Source organism: Heliconius melpomene, chromosome 13 (assembly GCF_056956725.1).
Source record: "Heliconius melpomene rosina isolate 202511_hmr_F chromosome 13, ASM5695672v1, whole genome shotgun sequence".
Taxonomy (NCBI): Eukaryota; Metazoa; Arthropoda; class Insecta; order Lepidoptera; family Nymphalidae; genus Heliconius; species Heliconius melpomene.
This window is the reverse complement of record NC_140401.1, coordinates 4,811,449-4,838,232: the sequence shown is the minus strand read 5'-3', so window position 1 is coordinate 4,838,232 and position 26,784 is coordinate 4,811,449. Positions and strand designations below refer to the sequence as shown.

The following is a 26,784-nucleotide window of genomic DNA, read 5'->3' as shown; positions in this document are numbered from 1 at the left end:
AACTTTTGTTAAACAGTCTAGTTATGGTGAATTAAAACAACTGGTTGGTGGTGTACATCTAAAAATATTGAAAAAACACAACTGTTAAATAGCAAAATTATGCATTTTCGATTTACACGGTTTTGACTTGAAAATGTTTAATTTTCGATTTACACGTTTTTCTCAGGAACGTACTTATCTACCGTGTAAATTGGGGGATAGGTGTAGTTCTAAAGTAATAAATTAGATGATTTCAGTACTTCGTTGGTATTTAAAAAACTGCAGTCAATGTGGCAAAATATGATCTGAATTTTCCAAGCATTGACACGAAGAAGTTTTAAAAAAATCTTTTTATACAATAATTGTAGTAAACATTTAATGCGGCCAAAAAAATTGTAATGAAAAAACGACAAATTGGAAATTGAGAATGATGGACTTCGTTCGACTTCGATCATTATGGAACAATATTTCATAAAAATAACAAAGGTTTGAGGCACAACAAGCGTGTGCTTGAAAACGCGATAGTTGTGAGTTCGATTCCGACTCGTGTATGTAACATTTTATATTTTCATCCTCGCTCTGGTAACAAGGCAAAGCGCAACGTTGAGTTCCTTTACTCAACACTCAATGCCTCGAGAATTTGGCGGAAAGTGGGGAACCGAATTATCTTAATGGAGAACGGAGTGTCTACTAGTCGTCCATGACGGAGTCATACTACTACGTTTCGACTGTCTACATCTTGGTTTGGATTTTATAACATAAGATTCCGGTCCGGTCCATGTCTACAATTTTACCACTACCCGTCCATTACAAGACAATTTACCGCTGGATGAATAAAATCTAGCCAAAATTATGCAGAAAAGTCATTCAAAATTTAGAGGAAATTTATTATTTATTAAATTTATCCGATGTGTTAATATTCCAAAAATAACTAATGCTTATATGTAGGTACTTTATGATTTTATAAATAAAAAATATAATCATTACTCCGAGTGGAATCGAACGCGCAACCGTAGAGTTAACAGTCAATTGTTGACCCACTGCGCCACGACGGCTCTCAAACTGCTTAGACTTTATAAAATAAAATCTCGTTTTTCTTTAATCTTAGTGCTTTCCTTATTTCCCATGGGAACCACCATGCCAAATTTTGGCGTCTCTCGCCGTGTATTTCAAGAAATACCTATATACGTTGTCTGAGTATAGATTAGCAATATTTTAGGCAAACTTAACTTGACCTTAATTTTCACGATTCAATTAATTACCAACGAATCCACGATTTCGAATTCCGATGGACAAGTTACTATATGAATATACTTAAACTTTAATATGATTTAATAAATTGCGTCTGCTATTAGTTTCGTCAAATAATTAATACATTAACAATATATAACAGCCGGGTATTCAATTAGAAATGGTGCATAAATATACAGTTCACAAAATTTTTCAATGGTCGGCGTGGTATTATCGTAGTCTTTTCCTCCCTTCACCCGTACCTCCGACCTCAGTCGGAACTCGGAACTCTTCACTCCTCACTCCTCAGTCTGTCAACCGGCGTGTAAGTGTTTGAACGTTTGTTTTCGTTATTCGTTCCCTAAGTTCACTCCATTTCTACATGAAACCTTCAACAAACAATTTTATACACATAATCTTATCCGACATCGTCATTGAATGATAAGTTATCGTAAATAATGACGTTGTGATGTTAACATTTAAAGTTCTCGCGAGTTATGTGTCTCGGCTGTGATTAATTTTGCAGCGGGCGAGTGTAATGAGTGCGCGTTAACTTTTACATTATAGAAAACTTATTATTTACCGCTATTTAGTGTTATTCGTGATGTCTTTGTTCAAAAAAAAAGGGCCGAAGTATTCAGCGCCGCCTGTACCTCCACCGCCTGTCGAGGATGTGCACCAGTCTAACGGTGTGGACAACAACAACGGGGCTCAAAAGTCGCAACTAGTGTTCCACTGTCAGCAGGCTCAAGGAAGTCCTTTAGGACTAATTTCCGGTTTTTCGAACGTTAAGGAACTTTATGAGAAAATAGCGGAATGTTACGACTTTCCGCCAGGAGATGTAAGTTTCCATTCTATAATTATATTGTATTCAAAACTAAGTAGGTAGGTACTTTAGGTGAAGAAAATACAAATACTTTATAATATGCTTATCTATACACACAATTATAATATTGATGACAATTGATGACAAACAATATATTGAGCAATAACCACTTAGATATCGTCTATTATATATTATATTCATTAGATTCTTAATTATGTATTAATAACTGTTAAAAGTCAATTATATATAATTAATGTAATTAGCATCATTGGTCATGCTAAACTGATGTACAATTTGTTCAAAATAAAATACTAAATTACTTTACGTACGTTTTAAAAAAAAATATTTACGATTTAATTATATAATTAAAGATCATAGTTTATACATGTAGTTATATGAATTTGATACATATATGGATAGTAGCCATAAACATACTTTGAAGTAAGAAAAATAAGAACAAAACCATTGGCATGAGCTGTCCCCCGTGTTCACGAAATTACCTTTTATCCTTATTGAATGTGTACGATTTCTACATTTCTGATTAACCGCTTTCCATTCACTACCATTTTAGAATTTAAAATTAAATAAATGAAACACTAGGAGGGTATCAAGATACACGCCAGCGTGTCCAGCCAAGTTAAAAAGTTGAAAACGCGTATTTTACACGAACCATTTAAGCTACTTTTTAGCCTTCATAACCAATTAGTGTAAATGCATGAAATTTTGCACATTTGGTAAATTTAACTGAAACAGACTCTCTTATTCATTAAAAACCTAAACGACTTGTAGGTGACCTAGAAACTTGATATTTGGTACCACGATGGATTATTATATGTGTATTCAGGGAAAAAATTTGAAAACTGATAATTATTGATAATTACTGTTAAGAAAACAAAAGAAGGTATGAACGTTAGATAATAGAACGAAGGAATAACTTATATTTTCCTTGGTCTATAGTGAGCATGTACCTACACATATAAGTATATTTAGGATTATATTTCTTATATACAAATCTATTTAAGTACTTATTGATAAAGTAAATGTCTTATTATCGTTTAATAAATAATAATTATTGTAATTTCCTTAATAAGTCTTTTAATATCTAGTTTCTTTTATCATATTTTGTTTTATTTTGTTCACTCATACAGCATTAACTATTTTTTATTTAGAAACGTAATTATTTACACGTAAGTGTATTAATAATTAATTAATAATAAATAATGACATGTTATATGATCGTGTGAACAATTAATTTGCTAGTATTCCCAAAACAACTGTAACTCTATATTAAATTAATATTTATCAAGAATTAAGGTTTAACTTCGATAGTTACTACATTGGTATATATATCCAAATAGTATTAATGTAATGCTTATGTATCTAATTCGACGTACACAATAAACAGGTCATAATAACTTGTTCTGCAGATTTTCCTGTAAAATATGATGTAGAAACTGATCATAATTACGAACTATGTAGATTGTGTTTTGGTTTAAAATTCATAATATACTAGTCAAAACCAAATAAGGACCACTACGTACTTTTGCGCTTTGGGTTAATTTATTCACATGAATGCAATCTTGAGTGGTCGACCACTGAGACTTACGAGACGAGACTGAGTTCTGGGTCTCATTTATTAATTCAGTTACGAACGTGCAAGAAACCTAATGAAACATCATAAAAAAAAAATGAACGTGTATGACATAACATGTAAATTAGTCTATGATGCATCGTTAATGTTTACACATTACCTCTTGTTATCAAAATTACCTACTTCAAGACCAATTACGTGATACTTGTAGCACGATATCTAAGAGGTAATTAATTGATATTAGTAACATTTTGAGGCATAAGAGTTAAATATGAATGTGGCGTTTATACGTATATATATATATATATATATTGTATAAAATTATGTATTATTTTACTCACTGAATGACGGAGAGATGTTAGACTAAATGCGATGTTAGTTTTCCGTTACCGAGCACATAAGTACTCTTTACTTATGTGCTCGATCAGGTGTACAATTTTCGTACACCTTTAAGCAGATTTAACTTAAATAACGACGCCATCGTGATACAATTAGATTATTTATTATTTCTTTTAATAATGATCCTTAGGAACTTAGGTATCGTAGTCCTTGGGAACAATGATTCCTAATCCGTAACAACAAAAAGAGGCTAGTCGTGGCCCAGGGACACAAAAATTTATTAAAAAACCTTTATAAAAACAAGCTTTTATTCAAAAATTAGTTACATTAAAGTGAAAATAATAATTGCATATACTGTATAACAATAGAAATTTATTTAGTTTTAATTCGCTGTTTTTTATACGCGGGACAAGCTTTTGCATTATTATTTTAATTTTAGTATTTGCGCCACAAATGGACAAATAACTCAATATCCCAATTCCGAAGATTTTTTAATTGGAAAGGTTACATTTCAAGAGTAGTGTGATGAAGGTATGGTTAGGTTCTGATTACGGGAGCCCGTTGAAATCTCGCCCGTTAAGTCTGTTTTTTTTTGTTAAAATTTATAATTATTTAAAATGGCCTTTGATTAATATTATTTTATAAAAGTCTAGTTCAAAATATATGTATAATATGACATTGTATCTGGTGGCGACAATCCGACAGTCACAGTGAGTAACAGCGATTCTTTAAACAATGTAAATTACGTATATTATAACAATTGAAAAACAACCTCAACTAACCTTATTCATTGTTCGTAGGCATAAAAAAATATTATAGAACTTACGTATTATAAAATGTATGAGTAGTATTCATTTTTGAAATGCAATAAATACTAGGAAATCATTAACAATACAGGTAGTGTATAAAAAAGTGATTCATAACGGTATATGAGTTCGTACCTTGACGTTGTTGTGATGAGAGGAGAACAGTGGCTGGTGGCATCTTGAAAATATTACAAGTATACTCGTATATATTACAATTTTCCTTAGTTTGTATTTTAGTGTTATAGTAGTAAGATTTTTCTTCCCTTAGCTTCCTTTCGCACGCACTCTCGCAGTAGCCATCAAAAAATTAATAACTTCCATATAAAACAGTCATTTACATTGTATTATTACAATAATTTTATACTTTAAAAAAGCCTTTCTACACCATTTCCTATAAGTGCTAATGTACTCGGAGCTATAAGTCATATGAGCCTAAGCTCAAGTGGTTCATTACTAGCCTCTATAGAATACCACCATTCGGGTCCTGGCTTCATCACCAGACCGGCTCGATTATACCATATTATTGTGTTGTCATCTAAACTACATATTACTGCAAAGTTTCATGATACAATTAGTAAAAGTGGGTCAAATTCAGTTTCTTAAATTTTATTACATACTAGTATTACTAATTTTGTTACAGCGCGACCTAATAAAAATTTTAATAAGACTTTAAAAATATTTTTTATTATAAAATAATTTTAATTGTTATTTGAACTACCTTCCAGTATTTGCCAGTCGTTTCTTTTATAAAGATTGTATTTCGCTTTACGAATAAGGAAGCTAATCTATAATCGGTAAATAAGCGTATCTGCTTTATCGTTGGACAATAAATTATTATACTGCTCTCTATATTATGTACTTATGTTGTACTAGTTTCTTGGTTTTTGTTCTTTCTAAAATATTATCACCACATATAGGGAAGGGAGAGGAATGGCGCTCACTTAAGGAAAACACGCTGTATCTTTTGAATTATATATCATAAATTACAATTAAGAAAAGTTGGATTTTGCCTTTGGACATAAATCATTGATGAATCCTTATGGCAAACCCACCCTGAATATTTAGCACAAGCGCACAGTCCGCAGATTCAGCGATACCAATAAACATCGCGCTATTTTTATCATTCATATGAACGATATTACCCCAAACTATTCTTATGTTTATAATTGGAAAATTTAAAAAAACACACAATTATTGCATAATCACAATATAGAGAGTCTTATTGTCAGAAAAGTAAAAGTAATATATTTATTAATAAATAATTAAATTGGACTAAAAGTTTTGGATTTACCGACGACATCTAAGCAAAAATCAGAACAGCATTTTTCCTAATACGGATTCGATCAGCTGAGTCGACTGCGTATTCTAATGAAGGATCACGTCTCTTAATCATCATCTCATGCATATATAGAACATTATCTATCCATCTTATGTACGTAGTGGTTCTTAGAATTAGGGAAAATATATTTTTTTCAGAAATAGCAACACAATCGACAATAGATGACCGTGGCACTCCGCCTAGGTATCGTTAAAGGTCAAATTAGCGAAAATGACATTGGCATTTTCTTCATATTTTATTGTAATAATAATATCAAGGTCGCTGAGTTTAGGATTGTTCTAATTTTTGAAAATTAATAACATTAACTTTAAATACAAGTACGTACCTATTGGTCAATCAGCATTAGATTTTTTAGTTAATTCCGTTTATATATTTTATGAATTTAAAAATTATAACCACTGTGTAGGCACTAGGCACTTCTATGTACCAATGATAATCACCCGTATATTTTCGCGGTAACAAATATTTTTTTTCTCAAAACAAATTGAAACCATTGAACTGCCCGGTGGGTAATTCGCACCCTGACTTTGTAATTTAATATTTTAGACGCAGGTCTGTATACACATATACCTATATAATCAATAGTTTTTGTTTTCTTACAGTCACATTTTTAACAGAGTATGAAATCGTTGATATTTATTTATGTAATTGGCTCAAAACTGTCACTGCGGAAGTACGCGCGGCTGAACGGCCAGGAAGTAGAATGGCCCAGGGGCGCAGCCGGCAGTTTCTCGTGTGTGATCGACGTTGTTACATTTTTCCTAAATCCGCACTTTCAACGATTTTATGTTAAATAATTATTATGCCACCGCACTACGGATAATTTTTGACTAAACATAAAAAAATATAAATTAAAAGTTGCTGAATTAAATTTTAAGTTGTGGTATTAAGGTTAAGTTTACATTGTTTTCGATGTTAAAAGTATAGTAGAAGTCATGGCTGTCTGATAACCTACTGCTCGTGGGTCAAGGACCGGACGGAAGACTAAGCGGCCATTATGCATTCAAACAATATTACACATTCGCATTTCCCGAAAGTTGAAAGTTATGCAAATACGAGTAGGCTATGTATATGTTTGTATTATATGATGGAAATCGGTTGACATTATTCTATATATTTAAATATATTTATATTCCAAACATTAAATTGTTTTAATGACAATATTTTTACAAATATCCACCTAAATTTCAGACAGCGTCCATTCCACGAAGTATTTACTAGATACATCGTGTAATCTGTGCCTTATTTTATTGTCATTTATTTTTTGTCGATATTTTAATGCAATCTCGATCTTAATATTCCTTTATGATACCAAGCCATACCAAGTTTAAAATTCATAAAGTATAATAAAGTAATACTTACATTCTAAACTATTGTGTAATCACGTTACCTGTCATAGAAAGTCAAAAGATAGGAATGTACCTCAGTAATATAATAAATACATTATTGTTTGTAAAAATTAACGCTTTGTGAATTCTGTCACAATCTACTTCGCCTTGACATGAAATATTTTAGCTGCTCGTTATATACAGATATGTTTTCACATTCAGCTTTGACAACGAAGAGTAGTAAAATATTATTAACAATAATTAGGATGTTGACATAAATTGTAATTTAATCTAGATTTTTACCAATTTAAGAACGAATTATTGTAAGAGCTATTAATAAAAAACGCACATATTGCACAGTTTTGGTTTTGGAGTATTTTTTTCTTGAAATATTTTGATTTTTACGTTTTTAAAATACTCATTAATTTTGAATATACGAGAAACATACTATGAGTAAATTATTTATCGTACTGTTTTTTGGTTTCAGATTTTATTCTGCACGCTAAACACTCACAAAGTGGACATGAAAAAACTTCTCGGCGGTCAAATAGGATTAGAAGACTTTATATTCGCTCACAGAAAGGGCCGGCCAAAGGAAATAGAGATAGTTAAAACGGAAGACTCTCTCGGCTTAACTATTACTGACAATGGTGCCGGATATGCCTTCATTAAACGAATAAAGGAAGGATCGATTGTTGCAAGAATACCTCACATTGAGGTCAGACTTTAGTATTAGATCACACCATTTTATATTATTATCTTAAAATATAATCTAAGAAAGCGGGGAGTAATTGTCATTTTTTTTTCATATATTTTAATTTTATTAAAAATATATGTTGTGGTTGTAAATAAAATGCCAATTAAAGAAGACAAAGTTATGAAAAAAATAATAAAAATATAAATATTATATATTTATATTCTTTTGAAATTTTCTTGGCACAGTGTGTTGAATTGAATCTTGATCAAAACAACACCGAAAAACTTTGGAACAGCTTAATTTTTAATTATAATGTTATATTTTTTATCATAATTATCTTATGATGTTCTTTTCATGTTATGATACGTTAGGTACCTTTTCATATAAAGTAATGCGATACAATAGATACCAATTTATAAATTATGAACCTTAAATCTAAGCAACCTAAAAAGTAATGTATAGTATAACCAGAAGAAAAGAATCACGCTAAATGGCCATAATCGTTTAGAAGGTATTATTTTTTATTGGAATTGAAATAAGCGTGTCACAATTGACTACACTGCTCTATATTTGATGGCAGGTCATTTGCCTCGTCAGAACTTAGTAGGAAATAATCTATTATCATATTAAGCTTTACTCTCATTGTGTCCTTAGGTTGGCGATCACATCGAGCGATTAAACGACGAGAACATGGTCGGGAAAAGGCATTATGAAGTGGCAAAGCTACTTAAAGAAATTCCAAAGGGAACAACATTTACAATAAGACTAGTAGAGCCTCTGAAAAGTGGTTTTGGAAGTATCGGCCCGAAAACTGGCAGTGCTAGATCTGGAAAAAAACAAAATTATGGATCTGGCAAAGAAACACTTAGATTTAAAGCCAATGGACAAGCTACGATAGAAAATGAGGTTAGTTTTGAATATCTCAGTATCAAATTAATGTTTCAAAATAATTATTTTTAGAACATTTGGTCATAACAATTATTCTTTGTCTCGATATCAAATTAATACGTACGTTGGATTTTAATTTCAAGAAATATGCTTTTTAGTTTTATTAACATTTATTTATTGATAAACAAAATTATATCTTTATCTAAGTTCCTAGGAACTTATACTAAATATTAGCGTAAAGATTGCGACAGCGACAAGTAATTAATTACTAATTTACGAAAGCTAAAGCCCAAAAATAAAGCATTTATCTCGCTAAAATTTGTAATTTACTCATTGTGGTAATTTGTTGATGTATTTTAATAAAATAAAATTTCATGTTAGGATTGCAATTTATTTAAATTGTACTTCTCCGCTTCGCTATAAAAATGTGATTAGATAAAAAATATCGTATGTGATATCAGTTAAATAATGAGTAAGAATGTTTTTTTATGTTCATTTATGTCCTCCTTGTTAATATAACTACTGGCCCTTTAATCTGAATTCTACTATGATATAAAATAATAAAAAGGGGTTGAACCAATAAAATTTAATTTACTTTAAGATTTCGCTTCTGTTTTTGCCACTGTGGCTGTCCAGAATTTAGCATAACTACTTATTTTGCATAATACGACTGTTTTTGACAATTTAATCTTGGTATTGAACATTTTATTATCAATATAAATTATAGATTATCTGTTATAATATAAATGAAATAATGTTAATTTATAATTTTTACAGCATGATGAAAGATCGAAGGCTGGTATAGACAAAATAAACGCTTTACTCGAATCGTTTATGGGTATAAACGATAGTGAATTAGCGACGCAAATGTGGGATCTCGCAGACGGCAAAACAAACTCAATGCAACTAGCTGAAGCCATTGATAACAGCGACTTGCAAGAATTTGGATTTACTGATGAATTTATCATAGAACTATGGGGCGTTATAACAGATGCTAGATCTGGCAGACTTTATTGAAATTACTTTTTGAATAAGCATGATGTTTTAGTGTATGTAATTAATGATCTACAAGGGGTGATCTACAACTACAGAGGGTTTTTAAATAAAAATTACTATTGTCACTATAGTTCAAAATCTGTTTGTCAATTATAAATAAAACAATGATTATATTTTAAGCATGTATTTATTAGAAGAAATTTGTAAACTATACTTAATTCATATCATAATTTTTAAAAAATCATGAAATATGGTACTTTTACCTAATAATAAAATGAGCTTGTATGTATGAGTGTCTCTACATTCCTGTCATATTATTTGTATTTTCTGTTACAAAATTCTCCACCAGTATGTTGCACAGCATCATACTGTGCGTGTATAATTTATAGCAGCATACTGAATTTATAAATTATAGTAATAATTTTCGTAAATGATAATTTATTTAAGTAATAAGTAATTTATTTTATAGCAAAATAAATGATATTATTTAAATCTAGCAGATTACAAGTAATTGTTATAGCTTTGGCTTATAGTGTAACAACAAAAAACAATTGAAATTTTAGATGAGCTTATTATAGTTGTTATATGAAATTTAAGGTCGTTGATGAACTAGTTTAATGTATTTTTAAAAATTTATAAAATTTATTATTTAGAGCCTACATGTGTATAGATACTTCAATGAAAAGGCATGCCAATATGCCAAACAATAACTCAAAAACTGATATTAATTTTAAATGCTTACAAATGCTGTTAAAAAATTAACTAACATTAGTTATCATAAAATACATTTTATACTTTTCAATTTGTATGTAATGAAATAGGTAAATATTACAAATAAATTATTATCTGAAGTTTTTTTATAAAAATATATTATTGTCACATTTCAAAAGTAAATGTGACTTTTGGTGCTTTATTTTAGCAACACAAGAATTTTATATTAAAATAATATTACAACTTTGTTTGGATAGTTGATCAAAGACATACAATATTCTTCTTCATATAATATCCAATATTCCTGACGCATGTACAGTTAATAAATAACTCAACAGTGCCAGTAAGATATATTTTAATCATAAGGTTTTTAGTTCTCATAAGATATTTCAAAAACTGGGAGTAATGTTAAGTTATAAAAATAAAATGAAATCAGCTACGCACGCTGTCTCCCGCATACTGTAGGGTAGGCAGAGGGAACCTAGTGTTAAGACACTCCGTTCCCCACTCTTCGCCGAATTTTGGCGGTTTTGCCTGTTGAGTGGCGGAACTCAACGCCTCGCTTTGCCTCGACACCAGAGCGAAGAAATGGCTACATAAATTTAAATAAATATTTCATTTCCTCGAGTGGGGATCGAACCCACAACTGTCGCATTACAGTCACACATTTGTGCCCCTTGGCCACGACAGCCTCAATTATTATGTTATGCTTTTATATATATTTTCTTTTACTTAATTTGTCCAATCAATATAAATATAAGAAATGATACATTACTAATATTGAGTGCCTTTTAATGTACAGTTATTAATAAAATGCTAAGTAAGATTTTTCTTCTTTTATTGCTATGCAAAGTATATTAAATTGTGATATGTATTTTATTTACACAGTATGAATTATACATTTTTGTATTTTTCTTCAATAATAATTAAATTTTGTTCCCGAGTGAACAATGCATCGCAACGCACTATCCAAAAAGTTTAGAATGCCTTTCCATTTTCCTTAACCTTTTCTACTTTTAAAACAGGGTCAGGTGTAAGAATTTCAGAAATTATGCAAAATGGGGTGGAGAATTTATATTTTTTAGCTCCGGATATTTTCTTTAATCAGAAAAGCTATATTGAAAAACTAATATAGCTTTTCTTTAAACAGAAACTGGAAATTTCATTGTACACAAAAAAAGTTGAAGTTAATTCTCCATTCGAAAACTTAGGCTGCCTAAATTTGTTGAATAGCATTTAGGCACGATAATAAGGAGAACATTTTATGAAAAAATTGCATATCTTTAACAAAACATTCGAGCTAATATACAACATTTGAAAAGTATATAAATGTCGTAAGGTTGTACGTTTCGTTAGACAAAGAGGAATGTTGCCACGTGCCGTTGTTGTATGGTACGGTTCTGTGAATATGAATACGGTTCCGAGCATACCAGTTGAACATCTATCATGTCACGTTATGTGGAGAAGACACGAAGGAGGTTGTACGGTAGAAAAGAGATAGCGTTACACCGTAGGAATCGCAATCGGATAGGTACGCAAAAGATCGTGCAAAGTGGAGTAGGTTGAGTAGGAAGGCAGACCCTGACAATAGCCGGGATTAATGCCAGGAAGAAGAAGAAGAAGAGTAGGAATATACCATGTTACAAAAAGATCCAGTAAAAGAGAAAATCTATAAAAAATAGAATTATACATTATATACATAATATACATTAATGTAATCTATATATATAAAATCGAAAGGTCACTCACTCATCACGAAATCTCAGAAACTACAAGTGCAAGGAATCTTAAATTTTGCATAGGAGTTACTTATAAGACGTAGGTGCTCGCTAAGACGGGAATTTGCAATATTCGACTTCTAAGGGTTTGTTTTTGGGGTCGAAAATTTGTATGAAACTTCGTTACTACAAATGCTAGGAGTGTCAAATTTTGCATAGACGTCACTAGGACGTAGTCATTGAGACAGAAATTAATAATAACATAGTTGACGCGGGTAAAACCGCGAGCGGGCCGCTAGTTATCTATATATATAAAATCGAAAGGTCACTCACTCATCACGAAATCTCAGAAACTACATGTGCTAGAAATCTCAAATTTTGCGTAGGACTTATTTATAGGACGTAGGTGCTCGCTAAGACGCGAATTTGCAATATTCGATTTCTAAGGGGTTGTTTTTGGGGTCGAAAGTTTGTATGAAACTTCGTTACTACAAATGCTAGGAGTCTCAAATTTTGCATAGACCTCACTAGGACGTAGCTATGGAGACAGAAATTAATAATAACATAGTTCACGCGGGTGAAACCGCGAGCGGGCCGCTAGTACATTATATACATAATACCGAGGGTTAGTAATAAGAAATATATAATACAAAGATGTTATGTTATAATTTTATATTGTCATATCTAATATATTTACAGAAAAAAGAATACATAGAACAACAAGAAGAGGAAAATTAAGGGGACGGGGAGCTTTATGAGGAAGTACATCGTATAAGGGACGGTTAGCTTAAATGTTGCCACCTATAAGATTGTGATAAACTCGCTAGTCAAATTGACATTTGACAGTACATGAATATAACTTATCTGTGACCACAGATCACACTACATTCATCTTTGAATTATGTACGAATATTTAAATGATAAAATTATTACTAACATAAACATTTATTTATGTAACTAGTTGACCTCGCAAAGTTTACCGGTCTGGCGATATACATATATTATTATTTGCATGTTATCACATTTTATCAGAAACAGAACGCAAGTCAGTGTTTCGCGTTACGTGAGTGTGTTATCAAATACATTTAAAGTTAGAGTTGACTAAAAAACAGCTAATGTTAAATATTTGTGCTGCCAATGAATAAATAATATTCAATATATAAGTTAATTATTTAGAGGAATAAACATGTCTATACTTACTAGCAAATTTGTTTTTGTGAAACTACAAACTCAAACCTTTTCAAAAATAATAAAATTCACACCGGTTAGTAGCTTTAAAATTAAATTAAAGTACTTTTTAACTGTTTTGATAAATAATGTTTTTTTTAATTATGATATGTCATGCATCAGATCTTATCAAGTGCTACATATAGCACTGTAATCAAGAAGAGTAAAATATTTGATGATATCAATGAAGCTGTTATTGATATAAAAGATGGATCTAAACTACTGGTTGGTGGATTTGGTTTGTGCGGCATACCAGAAAATCTTATTAAAGCAGTAAACATTAAATCTGTATCAGGCCTCACAGTTGTTTCAAATAATGCAGGTATAGTTAGATAATTTAATGTACTATATTATTTATAAGTTAGATTATGATTATTTCTTTTCTTAAATTTTAAACATTGTACAGGAGTCGAAAATTTTGGACTGGGTATATTACTCAAAAAGAAACAAATTAAAAGAATGATATCTTCATATGTTGGTGAAAATGCAGAATTTGAAAGACAATTCTTAAGTGGTGAACTAGAGGTAAAATTTAATTAAATACATTTAAAATACTTTGATACTATGTGTCCAGTGAAATGTATTATAAAATAGTGGTTAAATAACAAAAAAATGTGTGTATGTGTGAATTATTTTCATTCCTTCCTTTTTATTTCATTTCGTGTTGACAGAGTGAGAAAATGAAAATGATTAATTTATTGGTGGGAATGAAATCCACAACTACTGTGTTTATAATCAGAGTGCCACTGCGCCACGAGGACAGCTCTTGGTACTTTACATATTTTTTATATAGGTAGAATTAACTCCACAAGGAACATTAGCAGAGAGAGTAAGAGCTGGTGGTGCAGGAATACCTGCATTTTTTACTCCAACTGGATATGGAACCTTAATTCATGAAGGTGGTTCCCCAATCAAATACACTAAAGATGGTAAGGTATGTCATACAATCAAATTTTATACTTATTTTTGACATTTAAGGTTTATGTTTTGTATTCAAAAGTAACAGGGCAAACAGAACACAGTGTAAAGTCAGTCCATTCTATACTTTCTATAGAAGTTTTAAGACCATGTTTGGTGTGGCTGATATCAATACTATGCTGTTTGTTGCCAGACTAGAGAAATGATTGATGAAATGATGATTTTTTTTTGCTTTTGGAATAGAAATATATATTTTTTTTCCACAGAAAATTTTTTGTTAGTAAAATTTATGGGGTAGGACACCAGGATATTCCGGGGTGGGCAGGAACCACCCAGCCCTCCTTACCCAGTCCTCGTATGGGATACAGGGTAGAGATAAAAAAAATCTTATTAAAATAGTAAGTTTATTACCTTATATAGATCGACATACCAAGTAAACCACGTCACGAGAAACAGTTCAACGGCCTCAATTACATCATGGAGGAAGCTATAACTGGTGATTTCGCTTTAGTCAAAGCCTGGAAGGCTGACAAACATGGAAATTTAATATTTAGAAAGAGCGCTCGTAATTTTAATCCAGCCATATGTAAAGCAGCAAAAATTACTATAGCTGAGGTGGAAGAGATTGTCGACGAAATTGATCCGAATTTTGTTCATGTACCTTCTATATATGTGCATAGAATTGTTTTGGGAGATAAGTACGAGAAAAGAATTGAAAGGAAAACTATTAGTAAGCCAAAGGAGTTAACAGATAAGAAATCGTCTGATAGTATGAGAGAAAAAATTATTAGACGCGCCGCTTTGGAGTTTAAGGATGGTATGCACGCAAATTTGGGTATAGGTAAGTTTTCCTCAAAGTGTTGGTGTTGATATGATATCAGTTTATATAGATTTTATTCATTGAATTGTAATGAAACTATAAACTATTAACCTAACAAAAATAAGTTATTGATTATTGCTTTTTTTAGTAAACGTATAATATTTTAAATCTTGTACGGTTCGCGTGTCGCGAGTTCTAATTCCGCTATTTTAAAAATTTACACTTTGTTTGAAAACATAGGAAAATATTAATTATTACAAAATTTAGACTAATAATTTAAAAAACACATTTGTTTTCCATATACAAAAAGATTTTTTAAATTTAGGAATGCCGATGTTAGCAAGTAATTATATACCTAAAAATGTGAAAGTGTTATTACAATCGGAAAATGGAATTCTTGGATTGGGGCCATTCCCAACTGAAGAAGAAGTCGACGCTGATCTAATTAATGCGGGCAAAGAAACAGTCACAGTATTGCCCGGTAAGTATTATTTTTATAATCATGCTCTATCGTGGTTAAAGAGATATTTCATTCCCCATGTACATTCCAAATTTTATTATTTACGATATGTGGTTTCAAGCAATTGTTTAGTTAATAAGAATTGAGTGCGATTACATTACATACTCGAAATGAAATAATTTTTTTTTAGTGGTAAATTAAAGATTTCTAGACTGAGGTTTGAGCTAACATACTACATTATCATAAAACTAAGTAAACACGCAAATGTTATTGAAAACAATGTCTAAGTATTTCAAATTATTATGAAATAGGGATTCAATTGATACGAGATAAATAATGCGTAATACAAACTGGTTTCATTATAAATTTTCTTTGGCGAGCTAGTCACGCAGGACAGTAATAGCGTTTCACTATAAACGGGTTGTGAGTTCAATCCCCGCTCAGGGATTTAAATATTTATATTATTTTCATTTTCCCACTATAGGAAGGCAAGGTTCTATTCTTCGTAGGTGGTGAGCGGGGAACAGGGGTAGAATTTTCAACCAATAAAATTTTCCCAAAATAATAATAAAATAATGGGCATTGTAAAACTTAAATGAGTTTCGATCGTGATTGTTTCTTATTAGTTAATTTAATCTTTCTAAAATGTAGGTGTATCACTTATAAAACTATTTCTGCATAGTACCTAATTACTTTTGACAAAATTTTTAGTTATTATAACGTCGGTTTTTATTTTTTATTTATAAAGTATTTCTGTTGCACAGGTGCTTCGTATTTTTCTTCGGATGACAGTTTTGCAATGATCCGCGGCGGCCATATTGACCTCACTATCCTTGGAGCTATGCAAGTGTCAAAATATGGAGATCTAGCTAATTGGATGATTCCTGTAAGAAACTTGTCCATTTCATTTTTACTACCTTCACACTGTATCTCTCTTATGGCAGGGTACACAGAGGGAATCTAGTGTTAAGACAGCCTATTCCCCAATGTACGAGTGGCGGAACTCTAATATAATTTTGTTAAAGTTCAATCTATACAAAATTATATATGACGTTTCACTTTATAGCCGTTAATATATTGTACGCAAACTTGTTTGAAATATCAATGACATTAATGAAAATTTCGAACTGTGAAATTTGCTTATTACAAGATTTGTGTTCTAAAAACAAAAATATAAAAAGATAGAAAATCTTTTTCTTACAAATTTTACAATTTATATAGGTGTTTTGTATTTTCATTTACCACGCTCTGGTAAGACCGAGATGTTGAATTTAACTATTTCAACATGTATTTTAGTAGTAGAGCGTTGATTATCCGAACTAATTGGGAGGAAATTAATCTTAGGAAAATCGATATCTTTTCTAGGGTAAAATGGTGAAAGGCATGGGCGGTGCAATGGACTTGGTGTCGGCGCCGCGAACTAAAGTAGTGGTCACAATGGAGCACACAGCCAAAAATGGTGGCCACAAAATAGTACCCGAGTGCAGTTTGCCACTGACTGGAAAAAATTGTGTGGACATGATTATTACGGAAAAGGTGAGTATATAATTTTTGATGTCACAGCAGATCAACTTGGTGTTCTGGTTTTCTGCCGTTCTGTTCTACTCTTTCTGCCATAACCTCTAGGATTTACGCGGTGAGTGGTGGAACTGAACCGTCAGTAAGTAAATGAACATTTACCTTATATTATAGTAAATAAAATTTTAGTACAGGAATTTAAATAATATTTTATCGTTTTGGGTAATATAATGCAAAAAATATATATATAATTTTAATTATTAAGAAAAATTTGTATAAAATACTTAATTTACAAATTGGTGGTAACATCTGTGGCAACACTTTTTGTTTCCCGTAAAATTCACAATTCACGATATGTAGTAACATATGCGTAATTAATGTTATATGTATTAAATTAAATAATTTATAAAAATATATTGTTATATTCATTTATATATATGCAACTTTTTTGTTTCCAGTGCGTGTTTGAAGTAGACAAAGAAAAGGGCCTTATTTTGACGGAACTTGCTGACGGAGTTAAAGTAGAGGATATAGTAGTCAGTACAGGGTGCGATTTTGAAGTATCGCCAAATATTAAAAAAATGGGTGACGTCACACAAATAGACCATATTATGGAATAAAATTTCATAGGATTTGGTAGGTATATGATGAAAAATACAATGAAGTGTTCAAATAATATTTACAAAATATATTAAATTAAAAAATATTAAGACCTATTGCTTATATAATTATATAGTAAGGAAATCAAGTAGAACTAAGTCGCTATTTTTTTAAATATCAGGGTATTGATTTTTTTAAATTTACTATATGAATGTAATTAAGTGTATATTCAAGAAAATATATTAAAACATAGACGTTTTAGGATTGTTACAACATTAAAAAATGTTTATTTTTTTACAATTTATATTTAAAGTTACATTTGAACTGAATATAGTCACTTTTACTTATGTTATTATAAGTATATGTATATTTTTAAAAACTTCAAATATAACATTTTTATAAATAACTTTTTGTTTATTTATTCACCAATGAGGTTGTAATAAATATTATGATTATGTGAGATCTCGTTTTTATCTCGCCATTTTTATTTATTTTAGTAACGTCAATGTATTGACATTGAAGTACAACTTATTGAAGTTGTTTAGTATAATTTGATTAAAATGCACTATAATGGTCCTAATAGTCCATTTATTGTGTTATCTTCGAGTATGTTATGGCTTATATCTATAATTTCAATTATATGGTCGTTATTACTGTTCTTCTGTAAGTGTTGATTTGAATCCTCTTTAAAATATGTAGATTAATATTTTTTTTAAGAAAATATACCTGTTTAAGATTGGAACTCAGTAGACATAAGATGTATGAGCTATTTGGAGTATAAATGTCTAATATGTAAACTTAAAAGTGTATGTTCCCTTTGTTCTAAAAAAACTAAAAATATTATGTAAAAGAGGCCTAAAGATTTATCATATGTTAACAACAGCATTACTTCAAGGTTATAGAATGTGATAAACAAGTATTACGAAAGTTGATTATATGACATATACTATCAGAACAGATAATTATATGTTATGCAAGAAAGATGTATAAAAATACTCTCTTTGTTATTTTTGTATTAATTGTAATAATTCTTTTTTGCAACTCAACGTCGCACTTTGTCTTATGAATCCGATTGGAAATCTAATCCACATAACCAAATACAGTGAAACAGTAGTTTACTGTACATCGATAGCCATGGATATTCTTATATATTTTATTTGATGAAAAAATTAGGCTGACTGTCCTCTTCATAGTGATCAGACAATTATACAGTGAAACCTAGTCAAATGGGTCGTGGATAAGTAAAGAAATCTTGAAATATTGACAATTCCAATGAGGCCCCGGAATTTTGTAATCGAAATACCTGTATTAATAGGGCTTTTCGGGACTTGGTTAAATGAAATTGGTTTCCAGAATATTAAGGCTTAATTCGCTATGAGATATTTTATCAGGTTGGAACAGGTTTCGAAACATTTATTAACAAACAAATTTATACGTAAGCAGGGGGTCTGTAAATAAGACGACTACAATTTTAAACCTGTTTTATTGGAAACTGGATTAACTAGAAACCCCTCTTATATGGTATAAGATCCTTGAGATAATTTACTAGGTTTTACTAGATATTGTGTCAGAAGGACTATGGTTCACTCAAAATAATATTATCATTCAATAGGTGTTGGAGATATGCTCTTTATGACAGGCACCGATCTCGTCAATGCAATTGTATTGCTCTCTGGAATAATAATGCTTCCTACCAATTTGTATATAATATACGCGATCGCTTACGGATACACAATTGAGTTACGTATTGTTTTTTTTACTTAATCATATTGTTGGGTATCAAAAAAAATTATAAAAGTTAAGATTTCTATTCATAATTTAGGATAATTAACACGCTCAAGTGACTTACATTAGAAATTCTTCTTAAAAATATAATATTTGAAGAATGTGCATCATTATGACTAATTAAATAACTACCACATTATAATATTCTGCGATTATTTACCAGAAATATTCATCAAATTTGTAAGCAATCAAACAATGGCCAGCCACTAACGTTCGCAATTTTGCAGCGGGATTCAGGGGCCCGCCCCTGAGTCCCGCAGAGTCACTTTAAATGACTTAATTCACTTCGCTAGCAGCTATACATATCGAAAGACGACGGTGGTCCATATTATACCATCCATCCGTCCATCAGCTATATTTAGGGAATTTTCTGTATATATTTATAAATAAATTTTACGATATTATAATTTTAGCATTAAAGCAAAAGTGATTTGCTGTCGCCTCTGGATGTGTATAATGTGGATAATAATTATAAACATTTTGGGACTTTGTATGTGCTTCTGGAGACTTTACTCTTGTCAAGAAGTGACAATTAGTTATATTTCCAAAAGTATGAAACATTACCGATCGTATCCAACGCATAAGCATTTTATTGATAATCTGCAATGGTGTTTGGGATGTTGTGGAGTAAGATTTTTGTAACTAATTATTATTGTAACATATAATTATCCCCACACCTTCATTTCATTTTGTCTGTTCAAGTTGAATTCTTATAAAGATTGGTTTACACAAGATTGGCATGATAAAGTAGGAGACTTTGAGGGGGACCCTGTTCGTCTAAGAGATACAAAATCAAAAGAAAAATTGGAAACGGACAGCGTGCCTTACAGGTAAGTACCTATATAAAATGCATTGTATTCATAGATTGCTATATATTTATGTCAAAAAATCTTATTGTTTTAGTTGCTGTAAAAGTGGATCATGCGTAACTAATTATTTAAAAGAGTTAGACACTTACTCAATAAATACCATTGGTTGTGGAGATGTTATTAATCGAATTATTAAGATATCGATGTACACACATTCATTTTTCTTTTTAGTGGTTATTTTATTGGAGGTAAGTTAAGTTACCTAATAAGTTTCTAAATGTACTTATCACGTTTCAGTCCATTCGTCATGTTCTTTAGCTTAAAGCATTTTTTGTGTTTTGGGGGATTATTAGGTACCTATACGAAGCCTAATATTAAGATACCCTGTTTTATATTTTGCTCTAAATTTTGGAACAGCCCAATGCTCCATTCTTTTATCAGAATATATTCTATTCTCCCGAATCGAACCCAAACATATTGTAATTACAACCAGACAAATTTCCTCCTTATTTTGCTTGTGTGCTGGCTATAAATTAGGGGAATTGTGCTTAAGATGACATACTTTTTGTTTGAAGACAAATATTTCAAATTAATAAAGTCATCTGAGAACAGCATATTGCGTATACTATTATATATTTCATAATCTACGAAATTATTTTAGTTTCAGAACAATCATCTTTCAAACATCTTAAAAATAAACAAAAATCGCACTTAGGTCGACCAGTGTAAGACGACATATCTACAGGGTAAAATGACATACTTAGTATGTGGTATAAAAACCCCATCATTATTTGTCGAGCATAGTTCACAAATAAATAGTTTCTTCTTTGCTGGGGGGCTTTTAAACAGTATTAAGGCCAGATTCATACATGTTGCAAATTTTATGAGGTTGGATTCCGTTATGAGTCACTTCCTTTTCCAAAAGGGAAATAAGCTTCGTCACTGACGGCTCTTGAATGCCCTTGCTCTAGCAGCCTCATCCATCTCTTCTTGTGACCAATATATATTCGTTTGTAATTGCCAGGCATTTTGTAGGTAAAGCAAAAAAAATACATCGATTCTATTTATAAGGGTAAGATAGTATGCCATCTTATACTCACGTTTTGTATGTCATCTTACCCAATAGATATATGAATTTAATTTTAACCGTTGTGCCAAAAGGTTATAGGTTAGGATGCGCTTTTAACGTTAGTTGTGTCATATAATAATCCTATTTTACATTTATAATTAGTTCAAATTGAAAATCTTTATCTTACATGTCTTTTCACCATCAAGCAAAAGCGAAAGAAAAATTTGTTGCAATTGAAAATAACGAAAACATGAATTACTTGCCCGTCTGCATTCACTTTCAGCCATACTGAATTTAAGCACTAGCTGCATCTACAGACACTCTCTAAAACGTCACAAGATCGCACTTAGCGCTAATAGTTTCATCAATATTGGTAGTGTGTCATCTTATCATAGTATGCCATCTTGAGCACAATTCCCCTAAAACCGAGCCGGGTTTTTCTACCTTTTATCTACCTTACATATCCTTTCTTAATAATAAGTATAATAAGAGCCTACATTTGTCTACTACATGGACTTTATTTTTATAGATCCTGACTTTAAAGTCCATAAGTAATAATGAATATAGAAACACTGAATACAGAAAAGAGAGTAAAAATTTTAACATAAGACACTTGATGTCTGTTAACGATAAGTTTGAAGATTCCAGTGTATCATTTAATATGCATGAAGAAGACAGTGAAATTGAAGAAACTCAACAGTATAATGCTGCAAACTGAATAATATTTATATTATTGTTATTCTTCTTTTGGCTGTAACTAAATTTATAAAACAGATAATAGATATCACATTTGTAACGTTAATTAATTTTGAAAATGTACTAATTTTATCGTGTTAACATAATGTATATTTAAATAAATAATATAAGTACTATTATAACACGAAATAATTATATATGTACATATACAAATAACTTCAACGATATCAGTACTTTCAAATGCATAAAAATAGTTCCTGATAAATTATAGAATTGAGAAAATCAGTCTTTGATCATTGAACATTAAACGTTTACTTATACGTGAGCATGAAAAAAAGAAGACTTCTGGAGCATAAATTATCGCAGTTCAACTGGCAATATTAAAACGTATTTTATAAGTATGTAGTAGATTTACTAATGAAAATAATTAAATTATATTATGGTATAAAAGCTTTTCTGGTTTTGTGTCTACTCTATAATTTACCCTATTTTGCCGGTAGCGAAGAATGGACAGCATATCATTTCTACATCCGATTATCTGTCAATTCAAATGTCAACTGTCACAAGTATTTGTAGGTTATATAGTTCTTAAAATCTAATAAAGATAGCGAAGTCGAATAATAACATTAAAATATATTTTATATCTACCATTAAACCATTTATTTTTAAATTTGTATTTTTGAAATTGAGTACTTGTTAATATAGTTAAAAACAGTACGCAGTTATGGTCTTTTTAACTGTTGCCAATTGGGTGCGAGCTCGAGGTCCTGATGAATTTTGGAGGAAAAGGAGGATTTTTAGGTTGGCAGCGCATTACATTGGGCGACGAAGGAATTGTTATTCTGTTGCAGTACGTAATGTCCATCGAGCATTAGTATACGCTACTAAGGCTCGAAAATTGAAGAAACAAGATATGAAAGATTTATGGGATATTCGTATATCGGCAGCTACTGCACAGCATAACATGACAGCGTTTGCCTTAAGGGAAGGTTTAGAACGATCTAATGTATTATTGGACAGAAAATCTCTGTCAGATTTAGCAGCATGGGAACCACAAACATTTGAGTGTCTTGCTGCTGTAGCTAAAGAAAAACTTCGTTTGGATGGTTTTGTAGACTTTAATGATAAAAAAGAGCCAACTGGAACAAATTTGAATCTTAAAGATGTAATGTTAAAGGAATGGCTTAATACAAAAAAAAAGTAATTTCAGTAATCAATATCTATATTAATGTAGTACAATAAATAGTCATGTAATGATAACATTTCTTTTATTATGAATTACCTAATTCTTTTTTTAGCTGTTTAGTTAGTTCATTTTGTTTTTCTAATATATACAAGTTTTCTATTTTTCTTCTTTGTTGTCTTTCAGTATCTCTTATAACTCCTTCGTGCATTCTCTCTCTGAAAAGAAAAGTATATATTACAATGTTGATTTAATTTACTAATAATCTTAGTCTGGATAATTACAAATCCATTTAACTGAGGGCTGGATAATCGACTTTCTACTGTATGTTAATGGGAATTGCAACATCTTAATAGAAGGTTCCCATATTCTATCTCTCTGATTACCCTTCTATGTGCGGCATACAGCATGAAAAAATAGGATATTTTTTTTATTTATTAGACATTAATGCACTGGTGATGACATCATTACATTGTAAATTACTTAATGAAAAATAAAACTTAAGGCTAAAAGCACCATCTTTTCAAGTGGATACAGTATGCTATATAAGATGTTACATGTATAACTATCATATGTTATGGAATAATGTATAAACAATGTATTCTTTAATTTTATTTATAATTGGTATATAGTATTGTTTAAGTTTTAATTTACATCATGATTTTCTTGGGTTCATCATGATTATTGTTGTATAAAAAACAGTAATAATCTCTTCATAATGTGACTCAATTACATTCCTCAATAAAGGAATAGAGCCTCAAAATCATAATTGCAGTTTGCACTTCACCATCCAATTTAGAGATTGTTATAGTCAACAAAACAAAAAGTTTATTTTATATTCATTTCCATGTCCTGGACAAAAGACAAAATGCAAAAATCTAATAATAAGTGAGTTAAATACCTATCTGCCTGTTGTTTGACATGCACATATGAAACGATTCCAATTGAGATAGCACACGATAGACCTAAAACTAATTTAGATGCTGTAGATGACATTATCGACGGATTATTTACTTTATCTTCTCACAAAGTATATCATAATTCCCGAAAAAAATAAAGTTTAAACATTAAGATGTCATATTTACACCTATAATTGTGATTTTGACATTGACAGTAAAAATTAGGGCTGCCAGCAGAACGAATTTATTGAACAGAATGAACTTTATTAAACTCTGTTTTATTTATATGTTATACAAATATTTTTGTATTTATATTTTGTTATGGGTTTAATCTCCACCTTGATGAGAGGTTATAAATTTTAGAGAATGTTACACGACGATAGTATGGTATACCAGTATATTCTAGGTCAATGTACCCTTTTAATTTTGATTCCCTTTATAGTTTCGGCGTTTTTTGCGATATTAATGGCCTTATCTGTTTTTAAGTAATATAGAAATATGTACGAATACCTTTATCTAGTAAAGTGTATGTGTAAAAGTTTAACATTAGCATCATTTAGCCTTATGTAATAGGTGCTTAGTGATCACAAATCACATCAGTGTACTAATTAAGTAATGAATATCCAACGTATGCTTTCAAGTAGAATTAATGTTTAAATTTTTACTCTGTAGCAAGTAATTTACAGTGACATCATATAGGAAATGGGCAGCAGTCACGTATTGGAGTTAATTATATATTAATGGGCGACATTCTCTTTACACCATTATACTGTTAGATATACACAAAATGTACTTTTTTATGTCGAAATGTACTTTTTTATATTTTTGAAAAACTTAGATTTTTTTCGTAAACGCGATGTTAAAGAAATAATATGGATACACATTGGTTTTATATTTAAATTCAAATCAATTAATCGAATAATCTTCGCAACCATTTTTCTTTACCTTTCCAGACTAAACTAACATTCACATTATCTGGATATGTGGCACTCCAATATTATGCGGTTTCGGAGGAATTTCCTTCCCCATGCTACAATGTTTCCATGGCGATACGACATGAGACGTTAATAGAACCACTAATCATTACCATGTCGGTATGGTAGTCAGAGAATCAATTATCGCTAAGACTTTCTTAGATCTTGAATTCGATTCGATTTATTTACTTTTTACAAAGCTTAAGTAATTATTACTCAAAGTTTAGTCAAATTAATACAATTTTTTTATAATTACAAAAAATATTCGCATAGAAATTTCAAGAAAAATATTTTTTTTACAGTACCTACCTAATAATTTACTTTTACTATTAATGGTAAGAAGCAATCAATGTTAATTTATGTAGGTGGATAAAAGTCTCGGTGGTGTTACATAACGATTCAGCTCATCGGATTGTGCCACAGAGCCCAGACTTGCAACGTCTAGCCAATATTGGTACATGCTATATTTTTGATGTGCAATCCTGCTGTAATATTGGATATGACCCCGTTGTACGAAACTTGTAAAACTTTTAAATAATATCTCTGACCTCCCAGTTATATAAGTTTTGATTTAGTACGAAAGTTTAAAGCGGCGGGATGAAAACATTAATATATCTGCTAAAGCGGTTAATATTTTCCAAAATAAAGAATTTAAACTAATATAACGTATTCAATATGAAAATTTATTTAAAGGGGGGGTCATCATGCCCCGAGCGCCGCTCATAAAGGGGCGCCAAATAGTCCGCAGAACTATTTAAACATACATATGAAATTATATTGTGTTCGCCTGGGGGGCGCTGTAAAAGTATTTTGCGCCGGGCGCGAGTTAAGCTCGCTACGCCACTGTAGGTAGATTGCTAGATTTTATGTCGAGGAAAAGTGAGATTTTGAAACGTTTTATGTAAGAAAGTGGGATTCTTTCACCAAAAGCGAGACATAGAAAATAATATAAATAAGAGTAATTTTTATTATTTAGCCATCTATTATGTGATAGGTAACGATATAAAACGTTTAAATGCGGGACCATGCCTGTTCCGCTAGGGACAGTTAAAAAAATCGGGGCGTCCCGTCAATATGTTATGTGTAGGTACAATAAGAATAAATATGAAATAATTTAATTTAAGTATTTTGTATTTATTCTTATTGTACATATATATAATTTGTCGTTAAAACAAGAACACTTAAATAAAACTATTATGTATTATTGTATATATTAATGTGTAGTGGACAAGGCGTGAAATTATTACTGTAATATAACTTTGCGTAGAAAAAATATAACGTATGTATTGTGCATTTCCGATGGATATCTGTTTACTTATAAAAATATAATCGAGTGGTAATATACTCGTATTTTTAAATAAATAAATTGAATATTACG

The 26,784-nt window shown here is 30.6% G+C and overlaps 5 protein-coding genes across 6 annotated transcripts; 4 read left to right on the top strand and 1 right to left on the bottom strand.

The window, feature by feature from the left end:
* The first annotated feature begins 1,498 nt into the window (after window positions 1–1,498).
* Window positions 1,499–11,556, top strand: kermit (PDZ domain-containing protein GIPC-like protein kermit). The gene is made up of 4 exons (XM_085195456.1): window positions 1,499–2,050; window positions 7,926–8,156; window positions 8,790–9,041; window positions 9,801–11,556. Exons 1-4 carry the CDS (start codon window positions 1,814–1,816, stop codon window positions 10,038–10,040), a joined length of 960 nt encoding a protein of 319 aa, XP_085051582.1. The 5' UTR covers window positions 1,499–1,813; the 3' UTR covers window positions 10,041–11,556.
* Window positions 11,557–13,297: 1,741 nt separating this feature from the next.
* On the top strand, window positions 13,298–18,393 carry SCOT (Succinyl-CoA:3-ketoacid CoA transferase). 2 transcript variants are annotated; one of them, XM_085195962.1, is made up of 9 exons: window positions 13,298–13,712; window positions 13,799–13,997; window positions 14,082–14,200; window positions 14,469–14,609; window positions 15,014–15,434; window positions 15,739–15,894; window positions 16,638–16,759; window positions 17,239–17,409; window positions 17,850–18,393. In XM_085195962.1, exons 1-9 carry the CDS (start codon window positions 13,635–13,637, stop codon window positions 18,009–18,011), a joined length of 1,569 nt encoding a protein of 522 aa, XP_085052088.1. In that variant the 5' UTR covers window positions 13,298–13,634; the 3' UTR covers window positions 18,012–18,393. The 2 variants fall into 2 exon arrangements, with proteins under 2 accessions (XP_085052088.1, XP_085052089.1); XM_085195963.1 differs by having other exon boundaries at window positions 13,319–13,511.
* Window positions 18,394–18,459: 66 nt separating this feature from the next.
* Window positions 18,460–22,800, top strand: LOC146532602 (uncharacterized). The gene is made up of 6 exons (XM_085195966.1): window positions 18,460–18,654; window positions 19,604–19,730; window positions 20,190–20,403; window positions 20,479–20,606; window positions 20,680–20,833; window positions 22,184–22,800. Exons 1-6 carry the CDS (start codon window positions 18,552–18,554, stop codon window positions 22,370–22,372), a joined length of 915 nt encoding a protein of 304 aa, XP_085052092.1. The 5' UTR covers window positions 18,460–18,551; the 3' UTR covers window positions 22,373–22,800.
* A 114-nt stretch (window positions 22,801–22,914) lies between these two features.
* mRpL20 (mitochondrial ribosomal protein L20) lies at window positions 22,915–23,610 on the top strand. The gene has a single exon (XM_085195964.1). The coding sequence runs from the start codon at window positions 23,075–23,077 to the stop codon at window positions 23,552–23,554; it is 480 nt and encodes a 159-aa protein (XP_085052090.1). The 5' UTR covers window positions 22,915–23,074; the 3' UTR covers window positions 23,555–23,610.
* Window positions 23,555–24,647, bottom strand: LOC146532600 (protein PET117 homolog, mitochondrial). Its single transcript, XM_085195965.1, has 2 exons — window positions 24,435–24,647; window positions 23,555–23,751 (listed from the first exon to the last, which is right to left on the bottom strand). Exons 1-2 carry the CDS (start codon window positions 24,527–24,529, stop codon window positions 23,622–23,624), a joined length of 225 nt encoding a protein of 74 aa, XP_085052091.1. The 5' UTR covers window positions 24,530–24,647; the 3' UTR covers window positions 23,555–23,621.
* Window positions 24,648–26,784: the final 2,137 nt, after the last annotated feature.

What these genes read in the sequence shown, in the direction of transcription:
- kermit (XM_085195456.1), top strand. Translation starts at nt 1,814, where the DNA reads ATGTCTTTGTTCAAAAAAAAAGGGCCGAAGTATTCAGCGCCGCCTGTA. An exon ending in ACGACTTTCCGCCAGGAGAT is followed by an intron (nt 2,051 to 7,925) that starts GTAAGTTTCCAT and finishes TTTTGGTTTCAG; the next exon opens with ATTTTATTCTGCACGCTAAA. An exon ending in CAAGAATACCTCACATTGAG is followed by an intron (nt 8,157 to 8,789) that starts GTCAGACTTTAG and finishes TTGTGTCCTTAG; the next exon opens with GTTGGCGATCACATCGAGCG.
- SCOT (XM_085195962.1), top strand. Translation starts at nt 13,635, where the DNA reads ATGTCTATACTTACTAGCAAATTTGTTTTTGTGAAACTACAAACTCAA. An exon ending in GCACGCAAATTTGGGTATAG is followed by an intron (nt 15,435 to 15,738) that starts GTAAGTTTTCCT and finishes TTTTAAATTTAG; the next exon opens with GAATGCCGATGTTAGCAAGT. An exon ending in TAGCTAATTGGATGATTCCT is followed by an intron (nt 16,760 to 17,238) that starts GTAAGAAACTTG and finishes TATCTTTTCTAG; the next exon opens with GGTAAAATGGTGAAAGGCAT.
- LOC146532602 (XM_085195966.1), top strand. Translation starts at nt 18,552, where the DNA reads ATGCACTATAATGGTCCTAATAGTCCATTTATTGTGTTATCTTCGAGT. An exon ending in GTCGTTATTACTGTTCTTCT is followed by an intron (nt 18,655 to 19,603) that starts GTAAGTGTTGAT and finishes ATCATTCAATAG; the next exon opens with GTGTTGGAGATATGCTCTTT. An exon ending in GCTTACGGATACACAATTGA is followed by an intron (nt 19,731 to 20,189) that starts GTTACGTATTGT and finishes TTATAATTTTAG; the next exon opens with CATTAAAGCAAAAGTGATTT.
- mRpL20 (XM_085195964.1), top strand. Translation starts at nt 23,075, where the DNA reads ATGGTCTTTTTAACTGTTGCCAATTGGGTGCGAGCTCGAGGTCCTGAT.
- LOC146532600 (XM_085195965.1), bottom strand. Translation starts at nt 24,529, where the DNA reads ATGTCATCTACAGCATCTAAATTAGTTTTAGGTCTATCGTGTGCTATC. An exon ending in GTCAAACAACAGGCAGATAG is followed by an intron (nt 23,752 to 24,434) that starts GTATTTAACTCA and finishes TTTTCTTTTCAG; the next exon opens with AGAGAGAATGCACGAAGGAG.